The sequence below is a fragment of the Rhea pennata genome, chromosome 3 (genome assembly GCF_028389875.1).
Source record: "Rhea pennata isolate bPtePen1 chromosome 3, bPtePen1.pri, whole genome shotgun sequence".
Lineage (NCBI taxonomy): Eukaryota > Metazoa > Chordata > Aves > Rheiformes > Rheidae > Rhea > Rhea pennata.
In genome coordinates, this window is record NC_084665.1 from 49,962,088 (window position 1) to 49,979,174 (window position 17,087).

The following is a 17,087-nucleotide window of genomic DNA, read 5'->3' on the forward strand; positions in this document are numbered from 1 at the left end:
TAGGACTATTCCAGTATTAATTGTCTACACAAGTAATTCTATACAAACAATCCCAAAGGAAAGAATCCTATTAACCTCTGCTGTGAGACACCAGATGGAAATGTATTTCTGGAACACAGTATTAAAATCATCTAATTTCTATACTATGATTGGGATATGCATTCACACCTTGTAAGGGTTGTACTGCTTTCTGAGTAAGAAACATCCCCCCCCCCCAAAAAAATACCACCCAAAAGACAACAGCCAAGGTGAATATCAAGCATGATTACAACTGTATTAGCAAGCAAAATTTATGACAGAACACTGTTGTATTCAAAGATTTTATTAAAAATATCAACATTTTTACATATTTCAGTTAGCTCTGTCAAAAAACTATTTGTTTTTCCCAACTTTCTTTTTAGTAATACTTTTTAGTCTTTTTGTTTTAGTGCTCTTTTTTAGTGGAGTTGCTTTTTCACCAATAAATGAATCATTGGAGTATCTTTTGTTTTTTAATGAGGCATCAACTCTGTCCTTAGGACGAGACTGATTTGAATTTTTCTGCTGTGCTTTCCCCTTCTCAACACAATGCTTCACTCGCAGCTTTCTTCCCATTAGATCAGAGTTGTTGAGTTTCAGAGCAAGGTGTACAGCATCCGTACTCTACAAAAGCAGATATTCAGTTTAAAAGTAGCATTCTTCCAATTGTTGACTTTCAAATAGTTGTCTTTTTTTTTTCTCCTCTTGTAAGCACAATTTTACAACAGACAGTGCCAGATTGCTTGTTTTATTGAATGACACATCTCTGCTGTGCTCTGAAACATGAGCAAACCTATATAGTCCACACCTCAGGCATTTCAAAGCAGATACTTGGAAACAAGTTCTCAGTCAACCTACACAAGATGTCAAAGACAGAGGTGGCGAGATGAAAGAGAAAAAACAGGAGCAGAGAGAATGGTATTGGGCTGCAGGAAACACTAAGGCAGACCACACTGGGAGGCTACTGAGAGAAAGCAAACTGTAATGAATCTGACGCAGGGTGAGCTTATTTTAAGTGCCTATTGAAAAGAATTCCACTTATTCAGAAATGGGTGAAAATCCCATTTATGCCAAGTGAATTCATCTTTTCCTCCTTTAAATTTCTAACAAAAATTTCATTTATTTCACCTCCAACATTTTGCAACTTTTTGTCATACACAGTTTAAAATAGTTTGCTTCGTATCTGCTTCCACAGGACTAGTCTTCCAAGTTACGTCTAACATACAAAAAAATGCTACTTTATAGTGCCGTATATAAAGGTAAAAAACAAACAGGACATAAAGGCAAATCCCAATGCAGTTTGAGGAAAGCTACCAGTGTCCTGAAGCATGCCATTCATACATACCTCAAAGAGAATATAGCCAAAGCCTTTGCCCATGCCAGTCTGTCTGTCTCTCACAATTCGCACTGCTACTACATCTCCACAGTCAGAAAAGTGTTCTCGCACAGCATCATCACTGATGTCTGCAGGCAAGTGCAATAAGACAGATGACTTTTCAGAAAGACAGATACAGGAGCCTGACCAAAATCTTTTGCCTTACCAAATATTTTATATTTGCCCATTATAGACAAAGAAATATACCTAGTCATTCAGGAAAAATACCAGCAAGTTACTAATGCAGACTTTAGTTCTATTTATTTTGATAGTAACTAATTCTCTAGTTTTGAAGAGTAAGATAAAATCAAATCACAAAGAAGGCACAGACTGAAATTAATCTTTCAAATAATTTATCATTTGAACATGGAAGAAATTAAGATTTGTGCTGCATTTTTATAGCTCCTCCTTATGCCCAAACCTATTTCCGAACATTAATAGCAATGACACCAAGCTTGAGCTGGCAGTTCTTAAGGTCATTAACTCATTAATCAGTTAGCTCATTAACCAAAATGTGAATTTTAGCTGAATAGGAGAGAACAGATTTAGAGCTTTTACTCACAGGTGCTATAACTCTATCCTAATAATGGGCACATCTGTTAGGCTTTCCCACACCTATGCTATCAGAAAGACAAGCATGACATACCAATACCAAAATATAGGTTAGTCTCTTTTCTGTATAAGTATACCTTATACTATTGGTAGATTCCTTTACCCAAGTGTAATCATATCTGCACCACTGGAGAAGGTCTGAATAGTACAGGTTTCATTAAAACAATAGGACTTAGATAGGCTGACAAGGGTTCAAGCTGCCGCAGTCATTTCCAGAGCCCTGTCAATGTCTGAACTGTTTCTTCTGCAGGATACACAGACCTGGTACAACATCTACACAATGGGCTTAAGAAGTGTCACCAAAACCCAATTTGTCACCTATCCAGCTTTTCAGACAGGTCAAGTATTAGGCTGCGAAAATCTGTTTATTTAGCATTACTGTTAGCAGTACATGACACAGCTCTGTGTCAGGTCACAGGCACAGGACATGCATTCATCCTGTGTATTTACACATCCACATCACTACAAAGTTGAATGTTTTTCCCAGCAACCTGACTCTATTAACATCCTTCACATGGACCCCATCTGACATCTACTCTCCACTCTACTCAGAAGCAGCTGAATGTTTATTAAGCACTGACTTGAACCATACAGTATGAAGTGCCTCTACACAGTAACAACCAATTGCCAATAACTGCCTGTACAGAATTGCTCACTCTGTGGTTCTCAGCATCAAAAACAGAAGCTGCCACTGTGCATCGCTTGGAAGTGGTTCACACACAAGTAGTAGTATATGTCTAACAGTTTAGGAAATCAATGGCCTAAGCAGTTCAATCATATTTATTTTAAAAAATTGTCAAGTAAAAAAGAAAAATTAAAAAAAATGTATTTCTAGCAATAACAACACAAGAAAACAATTCACTTGCAGAATTTGCCAGAAACTTACAACTCCTTCAGGTGTTTCAGAGAAAAATTAGATGAGTTATTTTAAAATTTAATTCCAGTAAAGGATGCTTAGCTACCTAAACATGCTCCATAAATAACAGATAAAAAAAATCCTAATGTCAAAATATTCAAAGTGAAATAATGGTGCATATGACAATCCATTTTAGACTTACCATATGAGAGATTTCCCAAGAATATAGATCGTTTATTGTCATGCTAAACAAAATAAAGAAGAAATACAAGACAGTAAGTTATTTGTTACAACAAAAAAACAGAAAAGTCCTTTTCAAGTCATGTATATTACTTACTGAACTGTTTTTCGATGCAAGGTCAACTCTGATATGAAATCCACTTGCAATTTGTGTTCCATTTCTGTTGTAGCCAAAAGAAAAAAAAAAGATTTTAAAAAGAAAATGAGTAAGTAGTACTTAATTAACAAACTCACTATGTAGCATTAGTCCATAAGCAAATTCATTTTTAAGTTCAAAGAAATGGGGGTTTTTTGATTAAAGCCAAAGAGAGGAGGCAATTTATCTTTTAATATCTTTGTAAATCCACCTGTTCAACAGAGGATAAGGAATAAAACTGAAACTTACTTTTTTAGAGCCTTAACGGCATCACATTCTTCCTTAAAAACAACATAAGCATTGATGTACTTCATGTTAGGGTGTACCTTACGCCTGAAATAGAGGGAGGAGATGCATACTGCTTAAATAATTCTCAAAGCATGCCCAGCGCACACGCATTACTTGTTAAACACATTTATGTCTCCTGTTTCACACACAGTAACAGCTTCACTTCCCCTAAAGGCTTAATTAGCCTATCATGTCCAACAGAGTTCCACTGTACATCTTATACTGTCTATATACACACCCACATTAAGTTTCCTCAGCTCATAAATACAACCAAAAAAATTAAAGATTTTTAGCACTTCATCCTTCTCTTTTCTAAAAGGTATGAGATGTAACCTACATAACTGATTACTTACTACTATAACAGATAAGATTCTTTTTTTCCTGTCATGGAAAAACAAAAACAAAAACAAAAAAAACAACTTACCTACACACAAAGATAACTAAAAAGTCAAAGATATGCAGAAGAAAATAAATGAATGTAGCCAAACATGTAAAAACACACACTTAAAAATTACTTTTTTGTCTTGAAAATAAAAGCATGAAAGTTGCAAGTAGAACCTACTTTATGGCTGCTAATTTTTTGGATAAAGTATCTTCTGCTGGAACCTGTAAGATAAACAGAGCTTTAGATAAGTGGCTTTTACATCCATCTAGCTCAACATTTTGTTCTTGAGGACACAGAGGAAGTCAAACAGGCACTGTTCCTACTCATAGTAACATAGCCAATACACAGAGCAATTGTAAGTGGCTATTCATACAGATGACCTAGGAAGACCTCAAAACTTTATAGGTTGCTTTGACTTAGTCTGTTACATTTCCTGAGTGCTAAGATAGTTATCTTCAGCTATTTAACACATTACATTGATTTGCAAATAGTATGTCCTTGCTACAGTAACTTAAAACCAGCTGAATAATACCTTAACAAAAAAAAAAAAAGCAGTAATAAAGGCATTCTTCTCACAGAGAAAATACAACTGTGATGATATTAACTGCTATTATAGGAAAAGTAAAACGTAATGAAAGGAAAGAGGTATGTGGCATCTCGGGTAAATTCTCCAAGGCTACAGTTCTAAAGGGGGATGAGGAAGGAACAGAGGAATAAACAATCAAACACATCTGTTTCTGAACAAATGAAGCTACAAGCCTTATGAATACTAGGCTTCAAGGTCAGAAATTTGATTTTATTAAAGGAAAGAACATACCACAGAACGGAATCGAATGGATTCTATTTGGCCATATTCTTTAAAAAGAGACTTCAGCATCTAAACAAAAGACATATTAGATATTCAAAACATTTTTTCATCCTGGAAACAAGAATTATATTGTTGAACTACTTGTAGGTTTTTAATTATTTTCATTTCACTCACACGAGGTGGGAAATATTAGCTGACTTTTACATATCTATGACAATAATTTATAATGTTGAAAGGATTATTAACGCACACAAGCAATTTATAACGATTTCTGTGCTGCTTATCCTACTGATTGCTACAACTGAATTCGTACACCTTACTATAAAAAGGTATAATAAATTTAAAATATTTCATGCAACAATTTAAAACATTATTTGGATTCAAAATCAGATGAAGATTCTAGCTTTGTACTCCTAGTTATCATTTAATAAGTCTTGTCACTGAAAAAGGAATTAACCAATTATACTGAAGAGCAATTGCATCCAGTGCTGTAAACAGCCTACTTCAACTAAAAAGAGAGAGAGAGAGAGAGAGAGAGAGAGAGAGAGAGAGAGAGAGAGAGAGAGAGAGAGAGAGAGAAAATGAGCATTATTTCCTGCTTTCACAGAAAGCAATTTTATTCACAGATACGTTATTTTGTTATTTTTCAACTGGAGACATCCCCTTAAACAAAGGGCTGACATAATTCTTTTCATTTCTTTAACTGACAGCATCTACTCTCATACCTGAGCAGTACAGTTGACAGGCAGATTTCCAACAAAGACTGTTCTTCTGTTTTTTATCATTTCCTCAGCTTCATTTCTTTTCTTTTGTTGTTTTACTGTAATATCTGTATCTGAATTAACCACACATTTGGTGACAGCATGAGAAGTTCGTGTTTTTTGCTTCTTTTTGCTTTCAAACTCTTTTCGTTCCTCTTCTTCATCTGCCTGTTCCAAAGCACTCTCCCTTTTCAGAAAAATATATACAAATTAAAACTGACAGGCTTTTGAGGTCAAAGAAGTGAAGCCTCCAAGATTTTAATTTGTATTTTAAATGAAGATATTAAGATTTTCAAACATTATTTTTCCCTATTTATTATGCATTAAACAAACAAATCTGATCATTCCACAATAGAAAAAACAATTATTTGCTGTCCTAGTGACCTTGCATTCATTTTTAGTAGGTATAAAGAAAGAACTCAGAAGTAAATCATATTTTATATTGTCTAGAATTTAAAGAGGAAAAAGAAAAGCATTTTCATAATTGTACACTAAGAAAAAAAGGAAAAAAAATAATTATTTCCAATATCCAGGGCTCTTGCAACAGAAAATTCTTTGAGATTCACAAACAATAAGTAGATTTGAGGAAGCCTCTGAAATGCAACAAGCACTGGAATAGCAAACAAATGATAATGTTTCAACAGCACAGAAGATGCAACAATATATAATATCACAAAGAGCACACTTTATTAGCCTTATCAAGAGCTATAATCAAGTGAATTTAATTACTCATGAGCTATACAGAAAATAACTTTGTCCATCTTTCGACAGTATCTTCAGTTCACCCTGCATTTTTAAGAGAATGGGCACTGTTCATGTAAGCCTCTATGACACAAAATAGTTTTTGTCACAGTACAGCTACTAGCCTAGAGGCAGGCATGATAAGGATCACTAACTCACTCAAGCACCTTGTTCCTACTGGAACACACTCCAGAACAGAACACATCTAAATCTAAATCTACATGCCCTCTAGGCAACTCTTTAACAGAGTTTTTATTATTTCGCAGAGCTAGGACCTAAATATCTCAACTTACTGAGAGAGATATTATCCCTTGAGACAAATTATAGGAAGTTACCCATGCAACAGCAAACCTCTTAAAACAAAAAGTTAGAGTGAATAGTAGAACAGAACTTTGTTGCTTCACTAAGCTCATAATCTTATGATTAACCTAATTGGGATTGTATTTTTTTAAAAAAAAATCTTACCACAAAAGTATTATCTACTCACCTGTTTGCCAATTTTTTCTCTGCTTTTGAAAGTTCCTTCTTTTTAGCCTTCTTCACACTTACAGGAAGTTCTTGTCTGATAGATGAGCTGTGATCCTCTGACACTTTCTCCGCATCTTCTGTATGCTTTCTCTTCTTATTTTCCTTAAAAATTTTAAAAGACATTAGCTTGGAAAATAAAACTCCCCAAACATTCTACAGTTATTTTATATATTATGTTATATTTGGAATGCCACTGATAGAAGCCACTAACTCTGCAAGAAGAGATGTTTCCTAAACCCAGATCTCTCTGATCATTGGTGTAGCCATCCCACCACCTACCCTTGTCATATCATTTCTACTCTTAACAGAATCACCATAAGAGCGGTTTATGAAAAATCAATCAGTGCTAAGTAACTTATATTCCAGAAAGCTATAAAAAGAGTCGATGTATAAAAATGACTATAGTCTTACTACAAGATGGTAATATAAACTAACTCTATCTTTGGAAAATCATCTGCCCCTCCTGCTCCTTCCAGTAAAAGCGGTTTATTTATACTTTCATAGCATGAAGAAAAATGACACAGATTAGAACTGCTCATTCTGGATATGCTTTAAACAGTTTAAAAGGTCTGTAAAATATCTGTGCTACATGAAACAGATATCCTCAGAACAACCATCCACCATGCCAGCATGTAAGTTTTCTGACAGGAACCAATGGCCTTCTTTAGCCATGTCCCTGGTTTCCATAGCCTGAAAAAAAGGCAACAGTTATTTTCAGAAAGATACTATTCTCTTCTAAACATGGTATGATGAGCACGTACTTCTTTTAGGACCAAATTCTGCCTTATTTCACATATTGTGGATATAAGTCAGGGCTGATTCATAAAAGGATGCTGCAGAAAACAGCGTTGACGTCTTTGAGCCCAACGCTTTTTCCAGATAAGAGGGAAGACTTTCTGCGTTATCCAAAACCCATTGAAAAATGTTTGATCACAGAGCAATACTTTTTGTCTAACAAATTTGTGATGTAACAAGCATCAAATGTTTTTAGACACATAAAGGTTATGCGTAATGGGTACAGCTGCTGCCTCTGAATGGCTCCATTTATGTAAACAGATTTCCTTTAAAATTTGCATACACTGCAAATAACAGACAAAACTAGTAATCACGTAAGAGAAGCAGTATGCATCTACATGTTAGCCAGGAAAATCACTGGTTTAAGGATACTATACCCTAACATCATCAATAAAAATATTATTTCTCTTTCAAATAAAAACAGAATCACCAACTATTATTATTTGGTGTTTTTAATACATTATTATTTGGTCTTTTCCATACCTGAGTAGCAGGGCAAAAGAAAACTGCTGCATTGCAAAAACGGTAACAAAGCACAAAAAGCTATGAAACTTAAACTTTGCTTACAGACGCTACCCACACACAAGAACAGCATGCCTTCTACACCAAATATCAGAACTGACCCAGTCCACAGAAGCAGTGAACTCGGGTAAGAAATTACTTCGCCAGTCTCGCCTTGAGGCTCACGCGCGTACGCGCACGTATGTAAGGACGAGCGGGGGACCGCGTTGCTGCCCGTTTTCCCCCCGCCGCAGGCCAGCGGGGGGCTCGTCTCCTCCGACCCAGCCGCAGCCCGCGGGCGCGGCGGCGGCACTTACCCTGGGCACGGCCACCAGCACCGGCGGCGCCGCGGCGCCGCTGAAGAGCCGCGCGAGCGGCCGCGCCGCTGCCTCGCCGGGGAACAGGCTGTTGACCACCTGCCCGACCACGTACTCCGCGCTCGGGCCCCTGCACGGGAGAACAGCGTTAGTGCAACGGCCACAGGGGAGGGGGGGAAACGCCGCGCGCGGCCGCCGTTACCGCAGCGCGCGCGCGGAGCGAGGGGGGTGGGGGGAGCGGGAGGGCGCGCGCCGACGCACCCCGGCGGCGGGTCTCGCGGGGCAGCGGCGCCCCGTCGCGCCCTCATGCCGGCCCGCCGACAGGGAGACGGAGGAGGCTGCCGCCCTCCGTCACTTCCGGCGCGCGCGCGGGGCGGGGCCTACCCGACGAGTGGCGGTTGGGCCGTTAACGGCAGCCGCTGCGCTGATGGTGGTACAGCCGGGCTGACCGGCGCGGCGCGGCGCGGCCGGTGCGCCGCAGGGAGTTTGCCCCGTAGCGTTACCAGCTTCGCAGCGCATGGCGTAACGTTCTGTAGCGTAGGGCTTTGTAACTGCTCATCAGACTGAAGTATTAATGAGAAATAAGAACGCGGTCCATTCGTAGCACTGGATATAAAGTAGGGATGGCAGAGTTCAGGGTAGTGAACTTAAAAAATCGTGTGGGGCAGTATGTTTGACAAAGTCATTTCTCAAAGTGCAAACACAAAATGAACAGTTAGAGGTGGTTTCAGATATGGAGGCATTTACATTAGCCTGCTACCAGCTAGGAAATTCTTCTGATGTATTAGCAGATAGAACTATGCAGATAATGAATATCAAGTTCTATCTTTCATTATAAACTCTCTTCGTCAAAAACCTCACCAAATGGAAAACTGCATTTCCTGGAAATTACATATCATCACAGTAACCAGTTTCATGTAGATAAAAGCTTTTCTGAAACCGGATGTTATATTCCAATTCATATACCTGTTTAACATGTTTTGCTATAGTTCTGATAATCTAAAAACATGCAAAATATTAGCTCTGGCAGTTGCACACAATAAGAAGTAATACATTATTTCATTTATCCTCCTAACAGGCTGAGCTCCAAGTTTGCTGTGGTCAGCACAGTTTGAGAAAGGATACAAAACTTATTCCATATTTTTTTTTCCTGTCTTCTCATGCTGCTTCTACCTAAAATAGCTTTATAAGTGATTCAGGATGTCAGAAATTGTTGAAAGTGTTGCTTCAGTTTATAAAAAGAGTAACTTTTTTGCCCCCAATGCTGTGAAATTATTCTTACGGCATCCATTCTATTTTCTCTTTATTGTTGTTATCCAGCTAGCACCCAGGATGACATTTCCAACAAACCAAAAACAGTTTTTTGTTTTGTTTTCTTAAAAAAAAAAAAAGAAAGAAAGAAAAAAAGAAAGCCTGGCTAGTAGACATAGCTGTGTCAAGCTGATGCTAGGAAAAACATCATCTGCTTTGAATCCCATTTTTATTAGAAATGGCATGAAGTAGCATAACAAGCCTTTTGCTCCTCAAAACTAAGGCAAAACAGGCATGTTAATGCCACTCAGCAGAGAGCAGCATAGGACGCTGGTAAACCAAAATGCTAGCTGATAGCTCAGCCTCAGCATTGTCCATCAGCTGATGCTGTACCTCTGCACTAACTAGCCCCATCTCACAACAGGGATAAATTGATTTGCGTGCAGCACCACCCTGACAGTTACTCTGCTCATAATAGTAGTAGTGTCCCAGGCTGAAGCTTCTCCCCTCTTCCCCCCCCCACCCCACCCCCAAGTCCGTGCTGAGCAACAAGTCAGGCAGCACCACTGCTGAAAGACCAAATGAAAATTTATGGAGAAGGGCTTACCAAGATTATTTCCTTAAGGTGCATGATTGCCAGGGTGACCCATCACACAAGCTGTTGGGCAGAAAGTATCCTGCTGCTGCTCATGCATTCCCTTTTACAGTTCAGTTTAGGAAGAACTTGAGAAAGGATTTGGTAGTGTAATGTGAAGGGGAGCCAAAGTACACCTGAAGTGGATAGCTTCCAGGAACTGATGGTCTGCAGTAATACTCAGTAAATGTCACAAGCAAAACTGAGTTATACAAAGAGCATAGAGCCATGGGCTGAAGGCCATCAAAACAGATGATCTCAAAATATTGTTTAGGCAGTCAGGCTCCTGGATGTGTACCATGTGTACCTGAGATCTGAAAAGTAGGTCTTTGAAGTATATATGGCAAACATCATTCTGATGGAAAAAAAAAAAAAAAAATCCATGAAACTCAGTACTCCTCAGAGGATTCAAGAAGATTGTAACCTGGTAGACAGGGAAAGCAGGAAGCAGCCAGACCTCTTTTCCCCAGCTTCTCTCTGTAACCAGTGGAGGTTAAACGCTCTCGATCACCCTGTTTATGCAGCTACATGAATGGGACTGGGCAACTGATCCAGCTGAAGGACTCTTCTTTTTGTTAGGTTAGTTCTCAAGTAGATCATTGTCCAACCCAGTTCACTTTGCAACTGATACTTATGTTTCATCTGTTACTAACCAACTCTGAAATTAAGCCCTCTCTCTCTTCCTTGGTCTGCCTGGCCAGAATGTAATTTTAAACGCTGGTTATTGTGGTAACAATTGGCAAGGGGTGTAAAATTACCAATAACTCAAAGGCTGAAGCAAAGGGGAACAACTCTTCTTTCACAAATGTTAGGCACTTCAGGCAAAAGTTCAGCTGACTGATGATTTTCAGAGACTCATAATGGTGCTCAAGAAAAGGCTTACTGCATCTAGGGACTCTACCAGGGAGTGAGCTTGAGCTCTAAGGAAGCAGAGGAGGAAGATTTCCTGGCATGACGGAAACCACACAGTAGCAAATGGAAGCATTAGCGGCAACTGTAAATAAAGGGAGTCAAGGGCGGTGCAGACAGGCTCCAAGTGAGGTTTGCCTTCTCATAGGATTCTTTTAAAAAAGCCATTTGCTGGTAGTCTACACTCACAGCTAAAAGGCATCTCACATGGGGGACACACAGAATCCTGTCACTCAGCCAAAGCATAAAGCACAAACAAGAGGTAGTGGGTCTCACTTTATAGGCAGTTGCCTTGAGCAGATACTCAAGAGTTATGGACACAGCCCAGCAATCACTGCTGTTAAAAATCACACCCCACACCCCACACCCTTCCCAGTCTGCATGTCAAGCAGGAAGCAGTCTCATGCTTAAAGCTGCATTACAATATGTAACCTGGAAAAATCATCAAATTTGACTTACTGCAACTTGGGATAAATCTACCTGGCTACCAGTTTGCCAAAGATGTCCATTTGTCCCTTTCACAGTGGACATGAACACTGGACAATACCATTTCCAGTCACACTTCAGAGAAGTGCAGCAGAAGACATCCAGAACAGACTTTAACAGTCATTAAATCACATGGGAAGTGCAGCAAAAATGAAACTAGTCTTTATATTAAAGAACAGCAAAAATCACCATTTACATGAAAAATTTCACCTTAATTCTGGAGGACTGGGGAGGTGGCTAATGAGGAATTATTCAGCTCTCCATTATTCCTTGTTTTAAATGAGTAAACAAACAAGAATAAGGTCAATACATGCCCATTCCAAGCAAAAATGCCGCTACTAGAAGTAGGAGCTGATCAAGGACTAGTACTCAGTGAAAGGCTGAATTTACTCTTTGTTCAGTTCCCATGTATCAATGCTAGTTACATCCACCGACTGAAGACAAAATTGAACTCTTTAGGGATCTAATCCTGCTGAATTTAAACATATGTAAATATTATCCTCTTGAGTAGCCCCACTGACATAATTAAGATTACTCCTGATAATAATTAGCAGTAATCTGAAACTAACAGAGTCAAATTGAAGCAAGAACAAAAAACAAAACAGTCTCATCAATAATAGATTTATCATTTTGAATGAGCAACAGGATTTTGGTCAGCTGGACTAAAGCCAGACATAGCATAAGCAGCTATAACCAAAGGCTATACCTTCTACCAAATCTGAACTTAGTCAGGTGATACCAGAAGTCAGCAAACATCTTTAGCAGCTTTCTTTTACATTTTCAAACTTCCTGAATTCACACAAATCATAATCCACCTTTATTTCAACTGCTGCAGGCTTAGTAATGGTACAAATAAGTAATGGGCCAAGTTTTCCCATTCTGCTGAAACAAAGGATGAATTTGCATCAACTGCTAAGAGGAAAATTGGCCCAATGTATTTGGTCTAACTTACTTTTATGTGCTTATTACACCATACCCATTATCATTTACTAAATTGATTCTATAGCTTGGTGTAATTTAAATGAATACACTAAGGTTACTTTAATTAAACTGTTAGAAACAAAATCAGGGATTCACAAACTATGGCATTTTATTTCAGAGGCCTTTGCTTACATTTGTACAATATATTACATAATTCTCCATTTTCTGCAGAACCTAATATATATTTTATAGCTTTTTTCTATAAGCTTTTCCTTCAATGTTTGTCAACAAATTTTTACAGTCCTGTACATTTCTGAATACTTTGAAACCATTTTCAATAAAATCAGTTAACCTTAAGCACACACTACGAAGACTGAAAATGCTTTTCTTAGAAAAGTCAAATGTAAAGGATTCTGACACTCTAGCATCTACAAACAAAATGCTTTGAATTCTTACATGTTGTATTGCCAGAAAACAAAAAACATGCCAGCCCCTATTTCCCCAGCCAAAAGAAGTACACAGAACTACAATTAAAACAGTAAAACAATCTGTACAGTAAAGTACTGTGTATTAACAGTGCCAGGTATTAAATAGCTTGAATGAACACTTCCGCAATATACAAATGTCTTACAAAGGTATATAATTAACAGGAGAGAGCTTGGGATTCATACAACATAAAATCAATACAAGTGAAAACAGTTTGGAGTTGGTTTTGGAATTTGTACAAGGCATTTAAAAAAATTAAATGTCTACCACTCAGCTAGCTATTTATTTAAAAACAACTATCCTTTTGTGGCAGTGTTCGTATCAGCAACCACAAATTATAACCACACACCTTACTCCTCCTTGAAGACCTCTCAGTTGAAGCTCATAATAAAATAAGCATTACAAATGAAGTATTTGTTGCTTTAAGGGAAAAGAAACATTTACAATAAAACACAAAAATATAACTGTTATAATCCATTATGAATAAATATACACTTTAAACTGGCTAAATACAATCTTTATACATTGTTTAAGATTTAATACAGTTTGTTAGCCATTTTCTTCCTTTTTCATAATGTATTTTATCAAAATTAAAAAAAAAATACTGATTTATAGAAAAATGGCAAAGTACAGTAGTTTCATTCCAATTATTGGGTTATTAAAACCCAGAGTAACCTATTTAAGCCTAATTCAAACCTGTAAACATTAGTCAGTCTTTTTTTTTTTTTTTTTTTTAAGGAATCCTCATATTTGGTTATCAGGACTGATGTCAAACATCCTACTAACTGCAGGTTTTGAATTGAATACATGTGCTTGACTTATACAATTAAAGCCACCATCAGGTGACTTAGCAGTTAAAAAACAATTAGCTTGTACAAATGAAAATAGGTTCAATATTTGTCATAAATAAATGGAAAAATATCAAATGTTCCAGCTTTAACAAAATACCAGGGAATACATGTACAGTAAGCCTTACCACATTTAATTAGACCAACCCAACAACTGTATGCTTACTGTACTGTCTCTACAGGCAGTGAACAGCCTCCATTTGCCACAGTGGAAGGCCTTCGAGTCACTAGACTTACAATTCCCAGACAAGTTGGAAACAATTATTGCTTGAGGAAAAGCAGTTTGTTGTACTTTTTCTTCATAAAAGTGCACTTAAGTGCAAAGTTAGCTTGTCAAGAAACAACTTTAAATACAAAATAGTGCTTGTCTGAATTTTGTGCCACTGTGCAGTATAAAAAAAAAAAGAAAGAAAAAAAAAAGTGGCCCTCAGCAGCCATTAAGTGCAAAGTGCTTTGGCAAGTCCTGCTGTCACCTGCACTCAACTGACATTCCATTTTGTGATGAACTTGACATAGATGGTTCTGCTAAAGTTAACATAACCGCAGCTGTAATGGAACTAGACGAAGGTGATGAAGATGACGATGATGTAGTAGCAGCACCTGCATTGGAAGAAAATACACGTTTTAAACAGGATAAAGCAAAAAAATGTTTTCCTAGCTAAGAACAAGTATAGAGTGACCCCAGTAACTAACACCTGATAACCAAAAAGAAAAGAAAAGGAAACCTCCCTTCCCTAGCTTTCATGGGAAATACCTTGAAAGACCATCTGGGCTATATCCAAAACATTATGATGTTGCACCTTGCAGCCCCGGTTTGCTGAATCTTGCCAAAGCATGGCAGGGCTCATTTCCAAGCCAGCAACATTGCCAATAGTTCTCTTTCTTTCCAAGAGAAAGAAGCATAGGTAGATCCTGCCTCAGCATTGAATCAATGCATATGACCTGCTCTGGGAACTGTGAAGGAACTGCAGTTCCCACGTAACAACCACAGCCACAGAACCTTACTATGCATGGCCTATTTCAGTCTTTCTTCTTAGAATCAGTATGCTGTTAAATGTGCACATAAATCAAGATATGCAAGAATAATCCTTTCAATACCATTAAAGGCATGCACACTAGAACAGTGCCTGCAGCATTATGTAAAGCAACCTCAGGAAAATGGTTTCATAGTTTCCCTTAAGATTCATGAAATAAAGCACTTAGTTAATGCAAGAGCATTAAATTATAACTTGAAAAAAAAGAAATAAGCTATTCATAATCTGATGCATCATTCACTTCTTAGAGAAATTTAATAAACTTTTCTATATAAATTAGCTCTGCCTAAGAAAATAAAACAAAAGAGAAAAACACTGCTTGTCTTTATTTTTTTTTCCTTAAATAGGACTAATTAAAAGTCACTAGATACCTGAACTGCACCTTTTAAAGTTTTTAAAATATTCGTATACAACTTTGTTTTTAAAAGGACTCGTAATGGCACACATCTTCCTCAAAATTATCCAAACCTGATTAACACCAGCCATGACGGCACGTGATTTAGCCTTCTAAAAGTAAAATGCAGCACCCAGCACTTACTTTCCCGTTCCTTTTTCTTTAAGCGCTTTCTTCTTCGATCAATGGAAGCTACTTCAGATTTTAAGGACAGATAGTGTTTTCTGATTTCCTGCAATTTTTCTTGAAGAACTGTTATGCGCTCTGCACTTGTTAAATTTTCCAAGTCAGCTGCAAATTAAAGAATGTCTGTTAATTGTTGTATTGCAGCATTTCTAAAAAAAAAAAACTTCGAGTTTTAATGATGTAGAAAGCACTCAAATTCTAGTGATAAATTTCAAAGTAGTAAACAAAGCCAAGAAATGCAGCAACATCAACTGCTGTTTATTCTCACAAAATCTGTTTATTACCAGAAACTTTTTTCTTCAAATGATACCTCCAGAGACATTTTTTTGTTTGTTTTTTTAAGGCAGTGAGGAAAGGAAGAAGGATGTGTGCATTCCCCTCCCCACTGGAGGAAAAACCAAGACAACTGGTGGGAATGCAGTGGCCCAAAAATTTCTCAAGCTTGTTAGTGTTTAACTACTTGCTGTATCTTGATTTGGCCAAATACACCAGAAAGTTCAGTCTTGTTTTAATAATTCTTTAGTACAAAATGAGCAAGTTACAACAGGAATTTGGATAGTTGTGGGCTGGTTCTAATCTAAATCAAATGGCATATGGGCCACGTGGTATAACTAGATAAGAACAAGCAGCTTAACACAATTCTCCCCTGCCCATTCCCCACACACCCCTTCTCTGGGGACCACAGAATGCCCTTCACCAGCCTATAAATGAAACCAAAACATAGGCCCAAACACCAACCACTATACTAAGAGCATGGGAAGATGAGAGCTCAAAGACATTACAAACTTCCTAGCTCTCTGCAAAAGCAGGAAGTATGTTAAATAACACTCTCAAGTTCAATTTGTTTTCTGCCAAGCAGGTATTACAATAAAGATCCATTACATTACACAGTCCTGAAAAAAAGCAGAATGTATTTTGATTGTGAGGAAGGACTAGGAGAAAAATAATTCTCATGTGGAATAACAAGCAGATTCACAACTATAGAAAAAATGTAGGATCATATTCTTTCATCACAGGAAGAAAGAGAACCTCCTGGAAGCCAGAAGAAAGACAGGGACAAAACCCAGCAATTTTTCTTTTTAAATAGTTATTTTCAACTGTTTGCTTACTGTTATACTGAGGAGTCATATTCATCTAATATCTTGTCATATTCCTCTCTTTTCTCCACTATATATAACCATGCAATAGCACATAGACACAGACACATATAAAGGCAAGGAAGAAGTTACACTGGTATCACTGCGGCACTAATAAGCTATTGAACTGCTTCTCAGATAGATAAATTCATGATCCTTTCCATACTATGCTCATAGCTAAACAAATGTGTACCTGTAGCTGACTGACACCCATACACTGAAAGATTTTATTACTATAAATAGTAAACGTTCTTATTGAACCAGTACATGTTTATTATGCTTAGTATAGAAAAGTAAAATAGCAAGAGAACATCAACACAAGAAAGGTGTCTTAGTGGATAACATTCATGCCAGAATGGCAAGTCACCACAGAATGGCCAGAATAGCAAGTCCACACAGGAGCTTAACTGAAAACCAGAATTAAAGGAGTGGAATATAGGC

General features: G+C 37.6%; 2 protein-coding genes across 8 annotated transcripts in view; both read right to left on the bottom strand.

Moving 5' to 3' along the window:
* Positions 1-304: 304 nt before the first annotated feature.
* RBM34 (RNA binding motif protein 34) lies at positions 305-8,706 on the bottom strand. Its single transcript, XM_062573689.1, has 11 exons — positions 8,623-8,706; positions 8,362-8,491; positions 6,708-6,850; positions 5,444-5,666; positions 4,728-4,787; positions 4,088-4,131; positions 3,487-3,570; positions 3,199-3,262; positions 3,064-3,106; positions 1,364-1,482; positions 305-642 (listed from the first exon to the last, which is right to left on the bottom strand). Exons 1-11 carry the CDS (start codon positions 8,667-8,669, stop codon positions 373-375), a joined length of 1,227 nt encoding a protein of 408 aa, XP_062429673.1. The 5' UTR covers positions 8,670-8,706; the 3' UTR covers positions 305-372.
* A 4,007-nt stretch (positions 8,707-12,713) lies between these two features.
* ARID4B (AT-rich interaction domain 4B) overlaps positions 12,714-17,087 on the bottom strand; it is a 96,979-nt gene continuing 92,605 nt past the window's right edge. For all 7 annotated transcript variants that reach the window (XM_062572279.1, XM_062572278.1, XM_062572280.1 and 4 more), the window contains 2 exons: positions 15,469-15,615; positions 12,714-14,496 (listed from right to left, as the gene is read on the bottom strand). In XM_062572279.1, the coding sequence (XP_062428263.1) occupies positions 14,366-14,496; positions 15,469-15,615 (278 nt within the window). In that variant the 3' untranslated portion in view covers positions 12,714-14,365. The remainder of the gene's footprint in view (positions 14,497-15,468; positions 15,616-17,087) is intronic.